Source organism: Octopus sinensis, linkage group LG30 (assembly GCF_006345805.1).
Source record: "Octopus sinensis linkage group LG30, ASM634580v1, whole genome shotgun sequence".
Taxonomy (NCBI): Eukaryota; Metazoa; Mollusca; class Cephalopoda; order Octopoda; family Octopodidae; genus Octopus; species Octopus sinensis.
The window spans coordinates 8,578,083-8,594,723 of NC_043026.1; the positions used below are offsets into that span (position 1 = coordinate 8,578,083).

Genomic DNA, 16,641 nt, shown 5'->3' on the forward strand with positions numbered 1-16,641 from the left:
TGGAAATATTGTACAGAACAGATATCAAGATTGTTTCTATAAATCTGTCTCTTACAACTGTTGTTTCTTTATTATTTCAGAATATCAGATGACGGTTGGCATAACTGAAGATACATTCTCATTATTTATCAGCTTTTTAAGACCAAAATGGAAATATTTTACAGAACAGATATATAAGATTGTTTCTATAAATCTATGGCAGAATTCCTCTGATATATTTACTCTGAAATGTGTTATTAGTAAACCTTCTGGACATCACTGGCTGGAGTGTCTACAATGTGTCTCTTTGCAAATTAAACTTGGATAAATTTACTAACGAGTTTTTGGGACAAGGTAACACTGGACAGAAATACAGCAGTCGAAATACTTGCAAACAAAAGACTATAGAAGTACAAAGAAGAAAATATATATTTATTATATTGTGATTTTCAAAGAAAAAAATAATGGAAAAGAGTGAGAACTAAAGGATCTGACTTTTCCAGAAGATAAAGAAAAAGGTAGACGAAAATCATCACATGATTGTGATGTCTGTAAAAAGTCATTCTCTCGAAAAGGCAGCTTGAATATGCACAAACGTATTCATACAGGGGAGAAGCCATTTCACTGTGACGTCTGTGGTAAATCATTCTCTGACCCAAGTGCTTTAAATTATCACAAACACATTCATACAGGGGAGAAACCATATTCCTGTAATATCTGTGGTAAATCATTCCCTCGTAGCAGTGCGTTAACTCCTCACAAACGTATTCATACAGGAGAGACACCATATCACTGTGATACCTGTGGTAAATTATTTTCTTATAAAAGTGCTCTAACTACTCATAAACGTATTCATACAGGAGAGACACCATTTCACTGTGAAATCTGTGGTAAATCATTCTCTCAAAGTGGCCACTTAGCTAAACATAAACGTTTCCATACAGGAGAGAAGCCATATCCCTGTGATGTCTGTAACAAATCTTTCTCTAGCAGTAGTAACCTAACTACTCATATACGTATTCATACAGGAGAAACACCATATTCTTGTGATATCTGTGGTAAATCATTCTCTCACATAAATTATTTGACTTTACACAAAAGTATTCATACAGGAGAGACACAATTTCACTGTGAAATCTGTGGTAAATCATTCTCTCAAAGTGGCCACTTGGCTAAACATAAACGTTTCCATACAGGAGAGACACCATATCATTGTGATATCTGTGGTAAATCTTTCTCTCAAAGTAGCAATTTAGTTGCTCATAAACGCTTCCATACTGGAGAGAGGCCATATCATTGTGATATCTGTGGTAAAATGTTTTCTGCAAGTATTTCCTTGATTGTACACAAACGTATTCATACAGGAGAGAAGCCATATCAATGTGACATCTGTAACAAATCTTTCTCTGCCAGTAGTAACCTAATTGCCCATAAACGTATTCATACAGGAGAGTCACCATTTCACTGTGAAATCTGTGGTAAATTATTTTCTCATAAAAGTGCTCTAACTATTCATAACGTATTCATACGGAGACGACACATTTCACTGTGAAATCTGTGGTAAATCTTTCTCTCAAGTAGCAATTATGTGACGTCTGTAACAATCTTTCTCTGCCCAGTATACCTAATTACCCATAAACGTATTCATACAAGAGAGACAACCAAATTATTGGTGACTAGCAGAAAAACTACCCATAGGGTGGTTTTTCTGCTGAGTATTGTATTTTGCATATTGATATATATATATTATAAATATAGATATATATCTATAGATATATCTCATATATATATATATATTAAATCTCTGGACGAAGTATAAACAGTAACTGCACGACGAAGTGAGGTATATTTGCCATCTCAATATGGCTAACCACTAAGGGTGGGTGTTACTGTAGCTTTTAGCCCCAGGAGATCATCGTCTCCAGCTGGCTTTAGGCACACTACATGTGACCTTATGGTATTTGCAAAGGGAGGTCATCCTTCCCTCGTCAACCTAAGTGAAACGCACGGACTGCAGATTCTAGGTATTGACAGAAAGTGTGCCTAAAGCCAGCTAGAGACGATGTTCTCCTGGGGCTACAAGCTACAGTGACACCCACCCTTAGTGGTTAGCCATATTGAGATGGCTAGTATACCTCACATATATATATTATTCCTCTTTTTCTCTCTCTTCTCTTCTCATGTGACTGATTGGCCTTTTGTGTCTGACCACGGTCACTGCCACATCAATATTCTTCCCTCTGCTGTAAGGCTTCATTTACCCAGGCTGGGTGCAAGAGACCGTTTCTGGGTAGTTTGAACATAAAATAGATGGAATATTTAGGCCAGCTATGGCTGGTTTAAATGCTAAAGAGTGGACACTAGATGTACCAACATTTCTTTCTTCTTACAAAGACCATAGCGGTCGTTTTTGACTCTCATTGAAAATCGCAATTAATACAATTTATTTTAAATATCAGCAAATGCATTGAATAAAGGAATTGAAAATACATTCTTTTATCATTTATTTACATGCAAAAAATATATATCTATACACATATATAAAATGATGCTCATGATTGCTCATTCAATAGAGTTGTAGAAATTAAAAAGTAATAAGCAGAATTAGTGATAAATGACCGCTCGGTACTTCTGGTGTTAACTAAATGTGTATCTATTCATATAGATGTGTGACTATCAATGTGACAGTCCATAAGAAAAATAAGCATTTTGAGCTCCTCCTAAATTGGTGATAGTGTTGTAGGCATTCTGCTTGGCAGTAACCTAGCTATTCATCAGGGGATTGCTATAATTGTCAAAGTTCCTTCTATGCCAAAAAAAGAAAACAAATAAGGGACACTCTCTCTAATTGTAAAGAGATAGAACAGTGTGTGTTAACAACCTCCCAACTCTATAGCTTATCTCACCACATCTCAGGTAACTTACCTGTGGGATATTTTTGTTTTTGATAAAAGCCATTTCCTCCAGATTTTAAAAATAGTTGTAATAAATAAATCACATTGAATTTACGTGGTTCTTCTTGTCATTCTTTTGTATTCGGTAACTCCAGGCAGACAGACTAGACCGGTGAATGCATAACCAACACACAGCTACATCAAGATGAACCAGCCGCAGTCAACTTAAATAAAACTCATAACCAACACTCATTATACGTATATGTGTCTGTGTTGGTCTCCCAGATATGAATCCTTAATTATATTATTTTTTTTTTTAAATCATGTGTACTTATATATGTGTTTATAAATATGAAAATGTACGTATATAGGTGTGTGTGTGTGTTTCATGTGGGAAAAATTCTGGAGGGAAATACGAATTCACTCATCTATTTAAATGGGGATATGCTAATTAGCTTCTGTATGCCCCGATGTCGCCCGATCGGAAATATGGAGGGTAAGATTTCCTAGCATTTCTAGATTTATTTACCGGAATATTATGTTGATAAAGGAAATGAATCTTTGATTCTAATCCAGAAACGTGCGTCCATAATCGACCGTGGACTGTTTGATTTCATTATTTTTCTTCTTTTTTTGCTACATAATGAGTTACAAATACTTTTGTCTGTGGAGACATATTTTTGTAGTAAAAGAAATAACAGTCTTCTGGCTGCTATTTCTAATACTTTGGGTATGTGGTCTCGCAACCTGTTGCAAAGACCCTCTTTGTTATAATTATATAAACTTTTACCGAATATGGTCCTTTTAGTCCCCCACCGAAAAATAGTTTACAAATACTTTTGTCTGTGGAGACATATTTTTGTAGTAAAAGAAATAACAGTCTTCTGGCTGCTATTTCTAATACTTTGGGTATGTGGTCTCGCAACCTGTTGCAAAGACCCTCTTTGTTATAATTATATAAACTTTTACCGAATATGGTCCTTTTCCACCGAAAAACTACTTGGTGAAATTTGTTGATTTTATTAAATTAAGTATATTTCACCCTATATCTGTGATATATATATGGCCCAGTGGTTAGGGCAGCGGACTCGCGGTCGTAGGATCGCGGTTTCAATTCCCAGACCGGGCGTTGTGAGTGTTTATTGAGCGAAAACACCTAAAAGATCCACGAAGCTCCGGCAGGGGCTGGTGATCCCTGCTGTACTCTTTCGCTGCAACTTTCTTTCTTCTGTTGGCCTGCTTGCTTAGCCAGCGGGGTGGCGTCGGTTGAAGGCTAAGACAATGCAAATGCATTGTGACCAGCGATGTGTAACTACATCTGATGGACTGGTCGAAAAAAGAAGATAAAAACAAGAAATATATATATCTCTCCTATATAAACGGCAGTTTTGTCTGTGTGCGTGTCTTGTGTGTCTGTTAGGTCTTGTACCCTCACCCTGACCACGGCTTTTCAACCGATTCTGATGAAACTGACACACACATAGCCCAATGTCATAAATCGCCTCAAAACTAACGCAGGCGAAAATTTTGAAAAGTTCCCCCAGTTCTGAAAAAAATCGATAATTCGACATGGGGTCGAGAATCAAAACACAAACCGCAAACTGTCTAGGGACGCAACTCCACCTTTTTTCACTCTAAAAAAATTTACCATCATTTTTTTCCATTTTTTTGCTATTTTTTGGCTATAACTCTCTAAAAATGCTTTATGGTTATTTCCCTTACAAACCTGAGCAACGCCGGGCGATACTGCTAGTATACATATAATTGCTGTGTATAGTGTACTTTAAAATCACTCCTTCAAAAACATCTAGAATTTCAATCAAAGAAAGTCGACCACGTCCATACAACCATTCTTTAATGAATACAAAATGAAAAGCAAAACATGGAAATAGAGTTATAATTTTTACAGATGAAAGTTAAAAACAACATCTGGTTTTTCAAGTAAAAACAGGGACTACTTCAGTTACGAAAATTCCTTTTCTTCCCCACCCAGAAAACCACTAAATATTGAATCCTAATTAATTAATACAAAAGAATAATGAAAGAAGACGTGGAACTGCAATTATATTTTTTACTGAAGAAAGTCAAAAAACAATATCTGGTTTTTCAATTAAAAAGCTTCACCGATTCCAATACAAAAATTCTTTTTCTTCCCCACCCCAAAAGATCAATAAGTATTAAATCCTAAACAAACAAGTCTGACCATTCCAATGGGAAAGCTGTACCCCTTTACCCCCCCCTCCTTCTCAAACTTTTTTCTTTCTTTTCCCCTCATCACCATCATTGTTCGACCGTGGTCGAGACAATGGAATTTATTATGCTACGCCAGACTTCACGGTCCATCATAGCATTACGGAGGTCCTGTTGCTGGATGCCTGTATCCCTGGAGATACAGGGTAGGAGAGTGTGCACCCCCTGGTATCGCGAGCAGATGGCTTCCAGAGGAGAAGAGTAGAAATTGCCTCGTTTTCAGCTCAACAACAATGTCCAGCAAACTGGACTCTTCTACCTTTCACAAGAGATGATATGTATGTATGTATATATATATATATATATATATATATATCATCATCATTGTTCGACCGTGGTCGAGACAATGGAATTTACCATACTACGCCAGACTTCACGGTTCATCATAGCATTACGGAGGTCCTGTTGCTGGATGCCTGTATCCCTGGAGATTACATCAGGGTAGGAGAGTGTGCGCCCTCTGGTATTGCGAGTACATGGCTTCCAGAGGAGAAGAGGAGAAATTACTTCTTTTTCAGCTCTACAACAATGTCCAGCAAACTGGACTCTTCTACCTTTCACAAGAGATGACACAGGTGGTAGTTTCCCATATATTTGCATTTTGGTTGGATGGCGCTTCCACGAGAGATTTTGAGCTCTCATAAGGAGGCGAGTGTAGGTTCCATCCAACCGCCTCTCAAGCTTCTTCGATAACATCCAGGTTTCTGAGCCATATAGTAGAATTGGTTCGACTGTGGCTTTGAATATTTCTTTTCCCTTGCTTGACAAACCCCACAGTTATATATGTAAAAGACAAATCTAACTTTAAACCACTTTTTAATAAATCTGACAATGGAAGAAAGCGCTAAAAATATGAATAAAATATATATAGGTTGTTGCCAGCGCAGGAGTGGCTGTGTGGTAAGTAGCGTGCTAACCAACCACATGGTTCAGTCCCACTGCGTGGCATCTTTGGCAAGTGTCTTCTGCTATAGCTCCGGGCCGACCAATGCCTTGGGAGTGGATTTGGTAGACGGAAACTGAAAGAAGCCCGTCGTATATATATGTATGTGTGTGTGTCTGTGTTTGTTCCCCTAGCATTGCTTGACAATCGATGCTGGTGTGTTTACGTCCCCGTCACTTAGCGGTTCGGCAAAAAGAGACCGATAGAATAAGTACTGGGCTTACAAAAAGAATAAGTCCCAGGGTCGAGTTGCTCGACTAAAAGGTGGTGCTCCAGCATGGCCGCAGTCAAATGACTGAAACAAGTAAAGGAGTGCTGCGTGACTGACTCCAGTGCTGGTGGCACGTAAAAGGCACCATTCAAGCGTGATCAGTGCCAGTACTGCCTGACTGGCCCTCATGCTGGTGGTATGTAAAAAGCACCCACTACACTCTTGGAGTGGTTGGCGTTAGGAAGGGCATCCAACTGTAGAAACTTTGCCAAATCAGATTGGAGCCTGATGCAGCCTTTTGGTTTGCCAGTCTTCAGTCAGACCGTCCAACCCATGCCAGCATGGAAAACAGACGTTTCGGGACGATGATGATGATAATCCATTATTCTGACTAGCAGTATCGCCCGGCGTTGCTCGGGTTTCTAAGGGAAATAACTATATAAGCATTTTTAGAGAGTTACTTCCCTTATAGATGCCAATTCGGGCTTTCTTAGCCATTTCTGTTTTGGTGTCTTCAAGCCATGAAGAACGCTGGTCTCCTTGACAACGCTTTACGACGTTGATTTCCTTACACTCCCTTCCCCACAGCTTCACGAGGGAGGGAAGAAGGGGGAGAAGCAAACAGGTGCAGGTGTGACCATGGACGCCAACTCCGCCGCCATCGACACACGAAAAATTATGCATTAAAATGGAATAAAAAATGATGTTAAATTATTTTTAAAATCGTAGACTCATCGTAGACGCGCGCTAATACTCAGACGGGCTCGATATGAATCACGACTATAAGATACCCGAATTTGGTTAAACTGCACCGCAAAATGTGGGAGTAGTTAGGAATCTAAATCGAAGGGGACAGACACTCACATAACTACAGTTTTATATATATAGATATATATCACTTCAAAAACTTTCTCTTTCTCTCTCTCTTTACTAGCAGAGGCGCCTGGGAATGAAGTTGTGCCACATCTATTGGAAGAAAAAAGCAAAATATATTGTATAGAAATTTGTTATTCTAAATTCAAGTCTTTAATTGAGAAACTAATTCTGACAAAAATGAAAATATAAAATTTACCTCGTTTATGAAGGGAGATAACTCCTATCACATGAAGGAAATTACGTGAAAGCTCCTGGGTGAAACCTCTTCCCCAGAAGTACATCCAGTGATGATGATAGCTCCCATCACATTAGGTTATAATGTCTTCACAATCAACCTTGTCCCATTGCGTAATTTAGGAGGATCTCAATTTCTTAGAAGTATTATTGGGAAACGTTACCACGCCGGGTGAAATGCGTAGCCGTATTTCGTCTGCCGCTACGTTCTGAGTTCAAATTCCGCCGAAGTCGACTTTGCCTTTCATCCTTTCATGGTCGATAAATTAAGTACCAGTTACGCACTGGGGGTCGATATAATCGACTTAATCCGTTTGTCTGTCCTTGTTTGTCCCCTCTGTGTTTAGCCCCTTGTGGGTAGTAAAGAAATAGGTATTTCGTCTGCCATTACGTTCTGAGTTCAAATTCCACCGAGGTCGACTTTGCCTTACGTGGTCGATAAATTAAGTACCAGTTACGCACTGGGGATCGATATAATCGACTTAATCCGTTTGTTTGTCCCCTCTGTGTGTAGCCCCTTGTGGCTAGTAAAGAAATAGGTATTTATATTTTTTCAGATTTTTATTATTTTCGGTGGGAGGTTTTGGAACGTAACACCCACGTTAGTCGAGGGAATGCTGTATAATACCTATTTCTTTACTACCCACAAGGGGCTAAACACAGAGGGGACAAACAAGGACAGACACAGGTATTAAGTCGATTACATCGATCCCCAGTGCGTAACTGGTACTTAATTTATCGACCCCGAAAGGATGAAAGGTAACGTCGACCTCGGCGGAATTTGAACTCAGAACATGTTTCTTTATTACCCACAAGGGGCTAAACATAGAGGGGACAAACAAGGACAGACAAACGGATTAAGACGATTACATCGACTCCAGTACTTAACTGGTACTTAATTTATCGACCCCGAAAGGATGAAAGGTAACGTCGACCTCGGCGGAATTTGAACTCAGAACATAAAGACAGATGAAATACCTATTTCATTACTACCCACAAGGGGCTAAACACACAAGGGACAAACAAGGACAGACAAACGGATTAAGTCGATTACATCGGTCCCCAGAGCGTAACTGGTACTTAATTTATCGACCCCGAAAGGATGAAAGGTAACGTCGACCTCGGCGGAATTTGAACTCAGAACATGTTTCTTTATTACCCACAAGGGGCTAAACATAGAGGGGACAAACAAGGACAGACAAACGGATTAAGACGATTACATCGACTCCAGTACTTAACTGGTACTTAATTTATCGACCCCGAAAAGATGAAAGGTAACGTCGACCTCGGCGGAATTTGAACTCAGAACATAAAGACAGATGAAATACCTGTTTCTTTACTACCCACAAGGGGCTAAACACAGAGGAGACAAACGGATTAAGTCGATTACATCGACCCCAGTGCGTAACTGGTACTTAATTTCTCGACCCCGAAAGGATGAAAGGCAAAGTCGACCTCGGCGGAATTTGAACTCAGAACATAAAGACAGACGAAACACCGCTAAGCATTTCTCCCGGCGTGCTAACGTTTCTGCCAGCACGCCGCCTTCCCAGCTCAAGCAGAAGGCCTCAAATTTGGGGGAAGGGCCGTATAATACTAAACGACATTAAAAATACAAATGCAAAACCGGGAGAGAAAAGAGACACAAAGAAAAACCCCAAAAAGGGTAAAAGCGAAAACGAAAGTATCGAAATACTGCAAGAATCAGGGGAAATAACTGAAGGTTTTTTTCTTGTCCTGTTATGTATGTAGCTCTTGAGCAGAGAAGGTATAAAGAGTAGTGAGAACCGAAGGGGATCCAAGTCGACAAGAAACGAAAGATGGGCCAAGTCTATGTCATTTGTATTTGATAATTCATTGTAGAATACGGCATTAATCAATGTCGTCCTCTTGGTTATAGAGGCACGAACACCCCTGGCTGCATATGAAAACGGTGAGTTGGCAAAGATTCCTTTCTTCTATACACACAAGGCCTGAAACTTTGGTGAAGGGGACTTGTCAATTATATCGACTCCGCTGGGAATTAATTTATCGACAGCGAAAGGGTGAATAGGCAAAGTCGACCCTGGCGGAATTTGAACTAAGAACGTAGCGGCAGACGAGTTCAAATTCCGCCGAGGTCGAGTTTGCCTTTTCACCCTTTCGGGGTCGATAAATTAAGTACCAGTTACGTACTGGGGTTGATGTAATCGACTTAATCCGTGTGTCTGTCCTTGTTTGTCCCCTCTATGTTTAACCCCTTGTGGGTAGTAAAGAAATAGGTATTTCGTCTGCCGTTACGTTCTGAGTTCAAATTCTGCTGAGATCGACTTTGCCTTTCATCCTTTCAGGGTCGATTAAATAAGTACTAGTTATGCACTGGGGTCGATATAATCGACATATTCCCTTTGTCCTTGTTGTCCCCTCTGTGTTTAGCCCCTTGTGGGTAGTAAAGAAATAGGTATTTCGTCTGTCTTTACGTTCTGAGTTCAAATTCCACCGAGGTCGACTTTGTCTTTCGTCCTTTCGGGATCGATAAATTAAGTACCAGTTTCGCACTGGGGTTGATGTAATCGACTTAATCCGTGTGTCTGTCCTTGTTTGGCCCCTTGTGGGCAATAAATAAATAAGAAATGATGGCATGCCGGGCGAAATGCTTAGTATTTCACCTCTTTATGTTCTGAGTTCAAATTCCACTGAGGTCGGCTTTGCCTTTCGCCCTTAAGAGGGTCGATAAATTAAGTACCAGTTGCGTACTTGGGGTTGGTCTAATCAACTGGCCCCTTCCCACCAAATTTCAGGCGTTGTGCCTAGTGTAGAAAAGAATATTTCTGCTCTTTGATTTTGGTCCTTTGATGTGACATTGTTTTTGTTATATCCACATAAATACATAAAAACAGAACAAACACACACACACACAAGAACAGACGTACAGAAGGAGGGAAGCACTCCATCGGTTACGACAACGAGGGTTCCGGTTGATCCCAATCAACGGAACAGCCTGCTCGTGAAATTAACATGTAAGTGGCTGAGCACTCCACAGACAGGTGTACCCTTAACGTAGTTCTCGGGGATATTCAGCGTGACACAGAGAGTGACAAGGCCGGCCCTTTGAAATACAGGTACAACAGAAACAGGAAGTAAGAGTGAGAGAAAGTTGTGGTGAGAAGAGTACAGCAGGGATCACCACAACGCCCGGTCTGGGAATCAAAACCGTGAGTCCGCTGCCCTAACCACTGGGCCATTGCGCCTCCACTTACAGACGTACAACCCATTAGCTTGCTCTCTCCACTTCGCCACGTCAAACAGAACAAGCATGCAACTGACAAAGACAACACATGCTCACAGAAATTACCGAGAAGTATGTTTACAAAAATCGACTCAAAACGAAATTATGCCCATCATTTAATCATCATCATCATCATCATCGTTTAGCATCCGCTTTCCATGCTAGCATGGGTTGGATGGTTCAACTGGGGTCTGGGAAGCCAGAAGGCTGCATCAAGCCCAGTCTGATCTGGCAGTGCTTCTACGGCTGGATGCCCTTCCTAAGACCAACCACTCCATGAGTGTAGTGGGTGCTTTTTATGTGCCACTTGCACAGGTGCCAGACGAGGCTGGCAGACGGCTATGCATATATATTCTTTTTTTTTTTTTACTTGTTTCTGTCATTTGACTGTGGCCATGCTGGAGCACCGCTTTTAGTCAAGCACATCGACCCCAGTACTTATTCTTGGACTTTCCTCCATCTCCTCTCCTTTGCTCAAACTACTTATCTTTCCTTCCCTGAGTGCTGCTAATACTTAACATGTACCACGTCCTCACGTTGTAACCAAAGCCTTGTGAGTAGATTTGGTATTCAGTATAATGCATGCACATTTGTGTGTGTGTGTATTATGTATCTTCTATATCTTACATTTTTGTTTATTTTTTCAGATTATTTAATGATATTGGCATCAAAGAATTCTTTACATTGGAAATAATCCTTTTGCTACAAATCTGATACAATCACTATTCTGAACTATTTCTTCTGAACTGAGATATACCGGAACATTCCTGTCAGTCGCTCAAATCAGACAAAATCATTCTACGGTATGATTTTTGCTTGTTAATTCAGTATGGATTACAAATTACTGAAGAATTTCTAGCAGATGTACTTACTGACAAAGACCACAGCTGATGGAAATTTAACAGTGAATTAATAAGTATTTTGGAGATGTACTTGCATAGCAAGTGACTTGATCTGAGATCGTGTGCTGAAACGAAAACAATTGCAGCGTGGAAGGTGTTTGTAAGCCATTTAAGAAACACACAAAAGCCGTTCGATTCACTTCAACATTTAAGTTTTATTTGTCAAAATATTTCCGTCGCTTTAAGACCGCAACCTGTTTGCTGACAAAAATCCATGCTGCATCCGTGATGCAGGATGGATTTTTGTTAAGTATTTGTTTGGAACCAACTACAAAAGCAACAATAAATACCTGTATATTTTGGTGAGACCAGAATAATTATGGAAAATGAATTGTGTGAAAACCAGGAGGAATTTGAAACAGATTTCCAGAAAGTTGATTCTCCTGACGCCATGATGAAAGGAACTGGTGATATCTACCAGTGTGATATCTGTAAGAAGATATTTTCACAAAAATGTAAACTCACTGCACACAGCAGCGTTCATGCTGGGAAGAAGCCACACCACTGTAGTATTTGTGGTAACTCATTCTCTCGCAAAGCAAACTTAGCGACTCACCAACGAATTCACAGTGGAGAGAATCTGTACCACTGCGATATTTGTGATAAGTCGTTCTATCAGAAAGGTCACCTTGTTAACCACCAGCGTATCCACACAGAAGAAAAGCCATTCCGCTGTGATGTCTGCGGTAAATCCTTCTCTCAAAAGAGCAACCTCACTTCACACAGCCATGTTCATACAGGGGAGAAACCATATCACTGTGATATCTGTGGTAAAACGTTCTCTCACAAATGTGACTTAATCAATCACCAACGCATTCATACAGGGGAGAAGCCTTATCACTGTGATATCTGTGGCAAATCTTTCTCTCAAAGAAGCACTTTGATTGTGCACAAACGCATGCATACAGGGAAGAAGCTGTACCAGTGTTCTGTGTGTGGCAAATCAATATCTGGAACAAGCAACTTGACTAAACACATTCTCATTCATACAGGTGAGAAACCGTATCACTGTGACATCTGTGGTAAATCATTCTCTTGTGGGAATACTTTAACCAGACACGAACGTATTCATACAGGAGAGAAACCATATCAGTGCGATGCGTGTGGCAAGCCGTTCTCTGACATTGGCGTCTTAACTATACACAGACGTACTCACACAGGAGAGAAACCATATGACTGCGACATCTGTGGAAAGTCCTTTTCTCAAATCCATAATTTAACCACTCACAAACGTTCCCATACAGGCGAGAAGCCATATCACTGTGATATCTGCGACAAGTCGTTCTCTCGCAAAAATAACTTGATTAGTCACCAACGCATTCATACAGGTGAGAAACCATATTGTTGTGATATCTGTGATAAGTCCTTCTCGCAAAAAAATAATTTGATTGTCCATAGGCGCCGGCATACGGGCGAAAAGCTGCATTGGTGCTCCGTGTGTGGCAAGTCGTTCTGTCAGAAGGTTGAATTGACTTCTCACGAACGTATTCATACAGGTGAGAAACCATATCACTGTGACATCTGTGGTAAATCATTCTCTCAAAGACATCACTTAACAACACACTCGAGTATTCATTCGGATAAATAACTGTGTCAGTGCCAAAAGTTAGGTTGTGCAAAATAAATTATTCCATATTTCTTAACCAAATGGTCTTTTTTGTCTTTTTTTTCTTCCCCTCTCCCCCCCCACCTGAAATTGCTGTGCAAATGCTCTCTCTTTTTTCTTGTTTCAGTCATCTGTCTGCGGCCATGCTGGAGCACCTCCTTTAGTCGAGCAAATCAGCCCCGGGACTTATTCTTTGTTAGCCCAGTACTTATTCTATCGGTCTCTTTTACTTGTTTCAGTCATTTGACTGCGGCCATGCTGGAGCACCTCCTTTAGTCGAGCAAATCGGCCCCAGGACTTATTCTTTGTTAGCCCAGTACTTATTCTATCGGTCTCTTTTACTTGTTTCAGTCATTTGACTGCGGCCATGCTGGAGCACCGCCTTTAGTCGAGCAAATCAGCCCCGGGACTTATTCTTTGTTAGCCCAGTACTTATTCTATCGGTCTCTTTTGCCGAACCGCTAAGTGACGGGGACGTAAACACACCAGCATCGGTTGTCAAGCAATGCTAGGGGGACAAACACACACACGCATATATATCATATATATATATACACACATATATACAACATGGTTCTAGGTTCAGTCCCACTGCGTGGCATCTTGGGCAAGTGTCTTCTGCTATAGCCTTGGGCCGACCAAAGCCTTGTGAGTAGATTTGGTAGATGGAAACTGAAAGAAGCCCACCCATCTAACACCCGTGGACATATTTACAAAGTAAGAAAACAGCACAGCTCCCATGACTTCAGGAAACATTTTTTCACGCTGAGAGTTGCTGAAGCGTGGAACAAACTGCCGACATCGGTTGTTAGTTGTCGGAGCACTGCATCCTTCAAAACTTCCATGCTTCCTGAGATTCGCCAACACTACACCTGATTTTCTCCCCTCCATACACACACAAGCATGTTCACTTTCCAGACATTTCTACACTACTGCATGTACTTTATATGCACTTTCTGACAAGTTGTGGTGCACCTGAGCACTGTATACAATAATTTCATTATTATTATTATTATTATTATATGTATATAAATGTATGTTTGTGTGTCTGTGTTTGTCCCCCTAGCATTGCTTGACAACCGATGCTGGTGTGTTTATGTCCCCGTAACTTAGCGGTTTGGCAAAAGAGACCGATAGAATAAGTACTGGGCTTACAAAGAATAAGTCCTGGGGTCGATTTGCTTGACTAAAAGGTGGTGCTCCAGCATGGCAACAGTCAAATGACTGAAACATGTGAAAGAGAGTATATATACGTGTGTATGTGTATGAAGGGCTCCTTTTCATTTCTGTCTATCAAATCCACTCCCAAGGCTTTGGTTGATCTGGAGCTATACAAGGGAATACTGGAAAGTCCCTAGCTTTGGGTAAAAGAAAATACAGAAGGATCAGTTAATTATGATTTTATTCAACATAGGCGCAGGAGTGGCTGTGTGGTAAGTAGCTTGCTTACCAACCACATGGTTCCGGGTTCAGTCCCACTGATTTTTTAAAATATATATATCTCTTTACTCTTTTACTTGTTTCAGTCATTTGACTGCGGCCATGCTGGAGCACCGCCTTTAGTCGAGCAAATCGTAACTGGTACTTAATTCATGCGTAACTGGTACTTAATTTATCGACCAAAGGATGAAAGGCAAATCGACCTCGGCGGAATTTGAACTCAGAACGTAGCGGCAGACGAAATACGGCTACGCATTTCACCCGGCGTGGTAACGTTTCCCAATAATACTTCTAAGAAATTGAGATCCTCCTAAATTACGCAATGGGACAAGGTTGATTGTGAAGACATTATAACCTAATGTGATGGGAGCTATCATCATCACTGGATGTACTTCTGGGGAAGAGGTTTCACCCAGGAGCTTTCACGTAATTTCCTTCATGTGATAGGAGTTATCTCCCTTCAAAAACGAGGTAAATTTTATATTTTCAAACCCACATGTAAACTGCAAAACTAAGGGCACTGTATACCAAATTGAGTGCCAAGAAAGAGCTTGCACGACTAACCCAGAGTCACACGTAGGTGAGACTTCTAGGAGTATCAATGATAGGTTCAAAGAACACCTGGACAACTACATTGAAAGGAAGCCAAACTCCATCTTCTACCAACATGCTGTAGACTGCCAAAAGGGATCCTTAGGGAAACTTAAGTTAAACATCCTATCAACACATCCCACCGATGCAATGTTGAGACAGGTCACAGAAGCTGTTTGTAGACAAGAATACAAACCTACTCTCAACCGAAAGTCCGGATGGGGTAACATCCAGACAACATATTTGTAACTCATTATGTGGCAAAAAAAGAAGAAAAATAACAAAATCAAACAGTCCACGGTCAATTATGGACGCATACGTTTCTGGATTAGAATCAAAGATTCATTTCCTTTATAAACATAATATTCCGATAAATAAATCTAGAAATGCTAGGAAATCTTACCCTCCATATTTCCGATCGGGCGACATCGGGGCATACAGAAGCTAATTAGCATATCCCCATTTATATAGATGAGTGAATTCGTATTTCCCTCCAGAATGTTTCCCACGTGAAACACACACACACACATCTATATACGTACATTTTCATATTTATAAACACATATTTAAGTACACATGATTTTTTTTTAAATAATATAATTAAAGATTCATATCTGGGAGACAAACACAGACACATATACATACACACTTATATATATAATGAGTGTTGGTTATGAGTTTTGCTTGCGAGTTAACTGTGGCTGGTTCATCTTGATGTACCTGTGTGTTGGTTATGCATTCACTGGTCTATTCTGTCTGCCTGGAGTTACCGAATACAAAAGAATGACAAGAAGAACCACGTAAATTCAATGTGATTTATTTATTACAACTCTTTATAAAAATACATGGCAAATGTCTTACATATTGTGAAGAAGTTTTAACGAACTCTATCTGGAACAGTGGAAGTTGTATCACAGTTGAAATTCTGTAGCATCTTCCTGGTTTTGTTCTGTGTGCTGGGCAGCATCAGTTGTCCTGATCTCATCTCCATCTCTCCTTCCTTCTCTCTGCACAAAAACGGTAAAGACCATTCCTTATATAATGACTGGTGGTCCAGAAGAGAAACTAGTATTTTCAGTGCTTGCAATTTCACTTGGCTTCATGTATCTTTTCGTTTGTAATAATTTAAAGATTAATAGCCAGGAAGACAATATGCTTCCTACAAATATAAATGTTGGGTTTTTTTCAGTTTCATTCTAAAAAACCCACTCACAAGCGGTTTGGTTCTGTGTTGGGCAGTATCAGTTGTTATAATCTCATCTCTCTCCTTTCTTCTCTCTGCCCAAAACCTTGAGGGATTGTTCTTTATAAAATGACTGGTGCTCAGAAAGAGAATTTTTCTGCTTGGAATAAAAACAGTTGCTCATACACCAATCGGCTAATTAAGACCATTCGATCTTTGCAACAGATTCAGCCCAACCCTAATCACATGACCCATGTTGACTAT

At 40.2% G+C, this 16,641-nt stretch overlaps 2 protein-coding genes across 2 annotated transcripts; both read left to right on the top strand.

Annotated features, from left to right (window-relative positions):
* Positions 1-766: 766 nt before the first annotated feature.
* On the top strand, positions 767-1,557 carry LOC118768557 (zinc finger protein 431-like; the record flags this gene model as incomplete). The annotated part of the gene is made up of 1 exon (XM_036515327.1): positions 767-1,557. A coding segment is annotated over one exon (765 nt), but the record flags the coding sequence as incomplete, so codon positions are not given.
* Positions 1,558-9,159: 7,602 nt separating this feature from the next.
* Positions 9,160-13,201, top strand: LOC115226765 (zinc finger protein OZF-like). Its single transcript, XM_036515278.1, has 3 exons — positions 9,160-9,320; positions 11,303-11,564; positions 11,801-13,201. Exon 3 carries the CDS (start codon positions 11,877-11,879, stop codon positions 13,143-13,145), a length of 1,269 nt encoding a protein of 422 aa, XP_036371171.1. The 5' UTR covers positions 9,160-9,320; positions 11,303-11,564; positions 11,801-11,876; the 3' UTR covers positions 13,146-13,201.
* Positions 13,202-16,641: the final 3,440 nt, after the last annotated feature.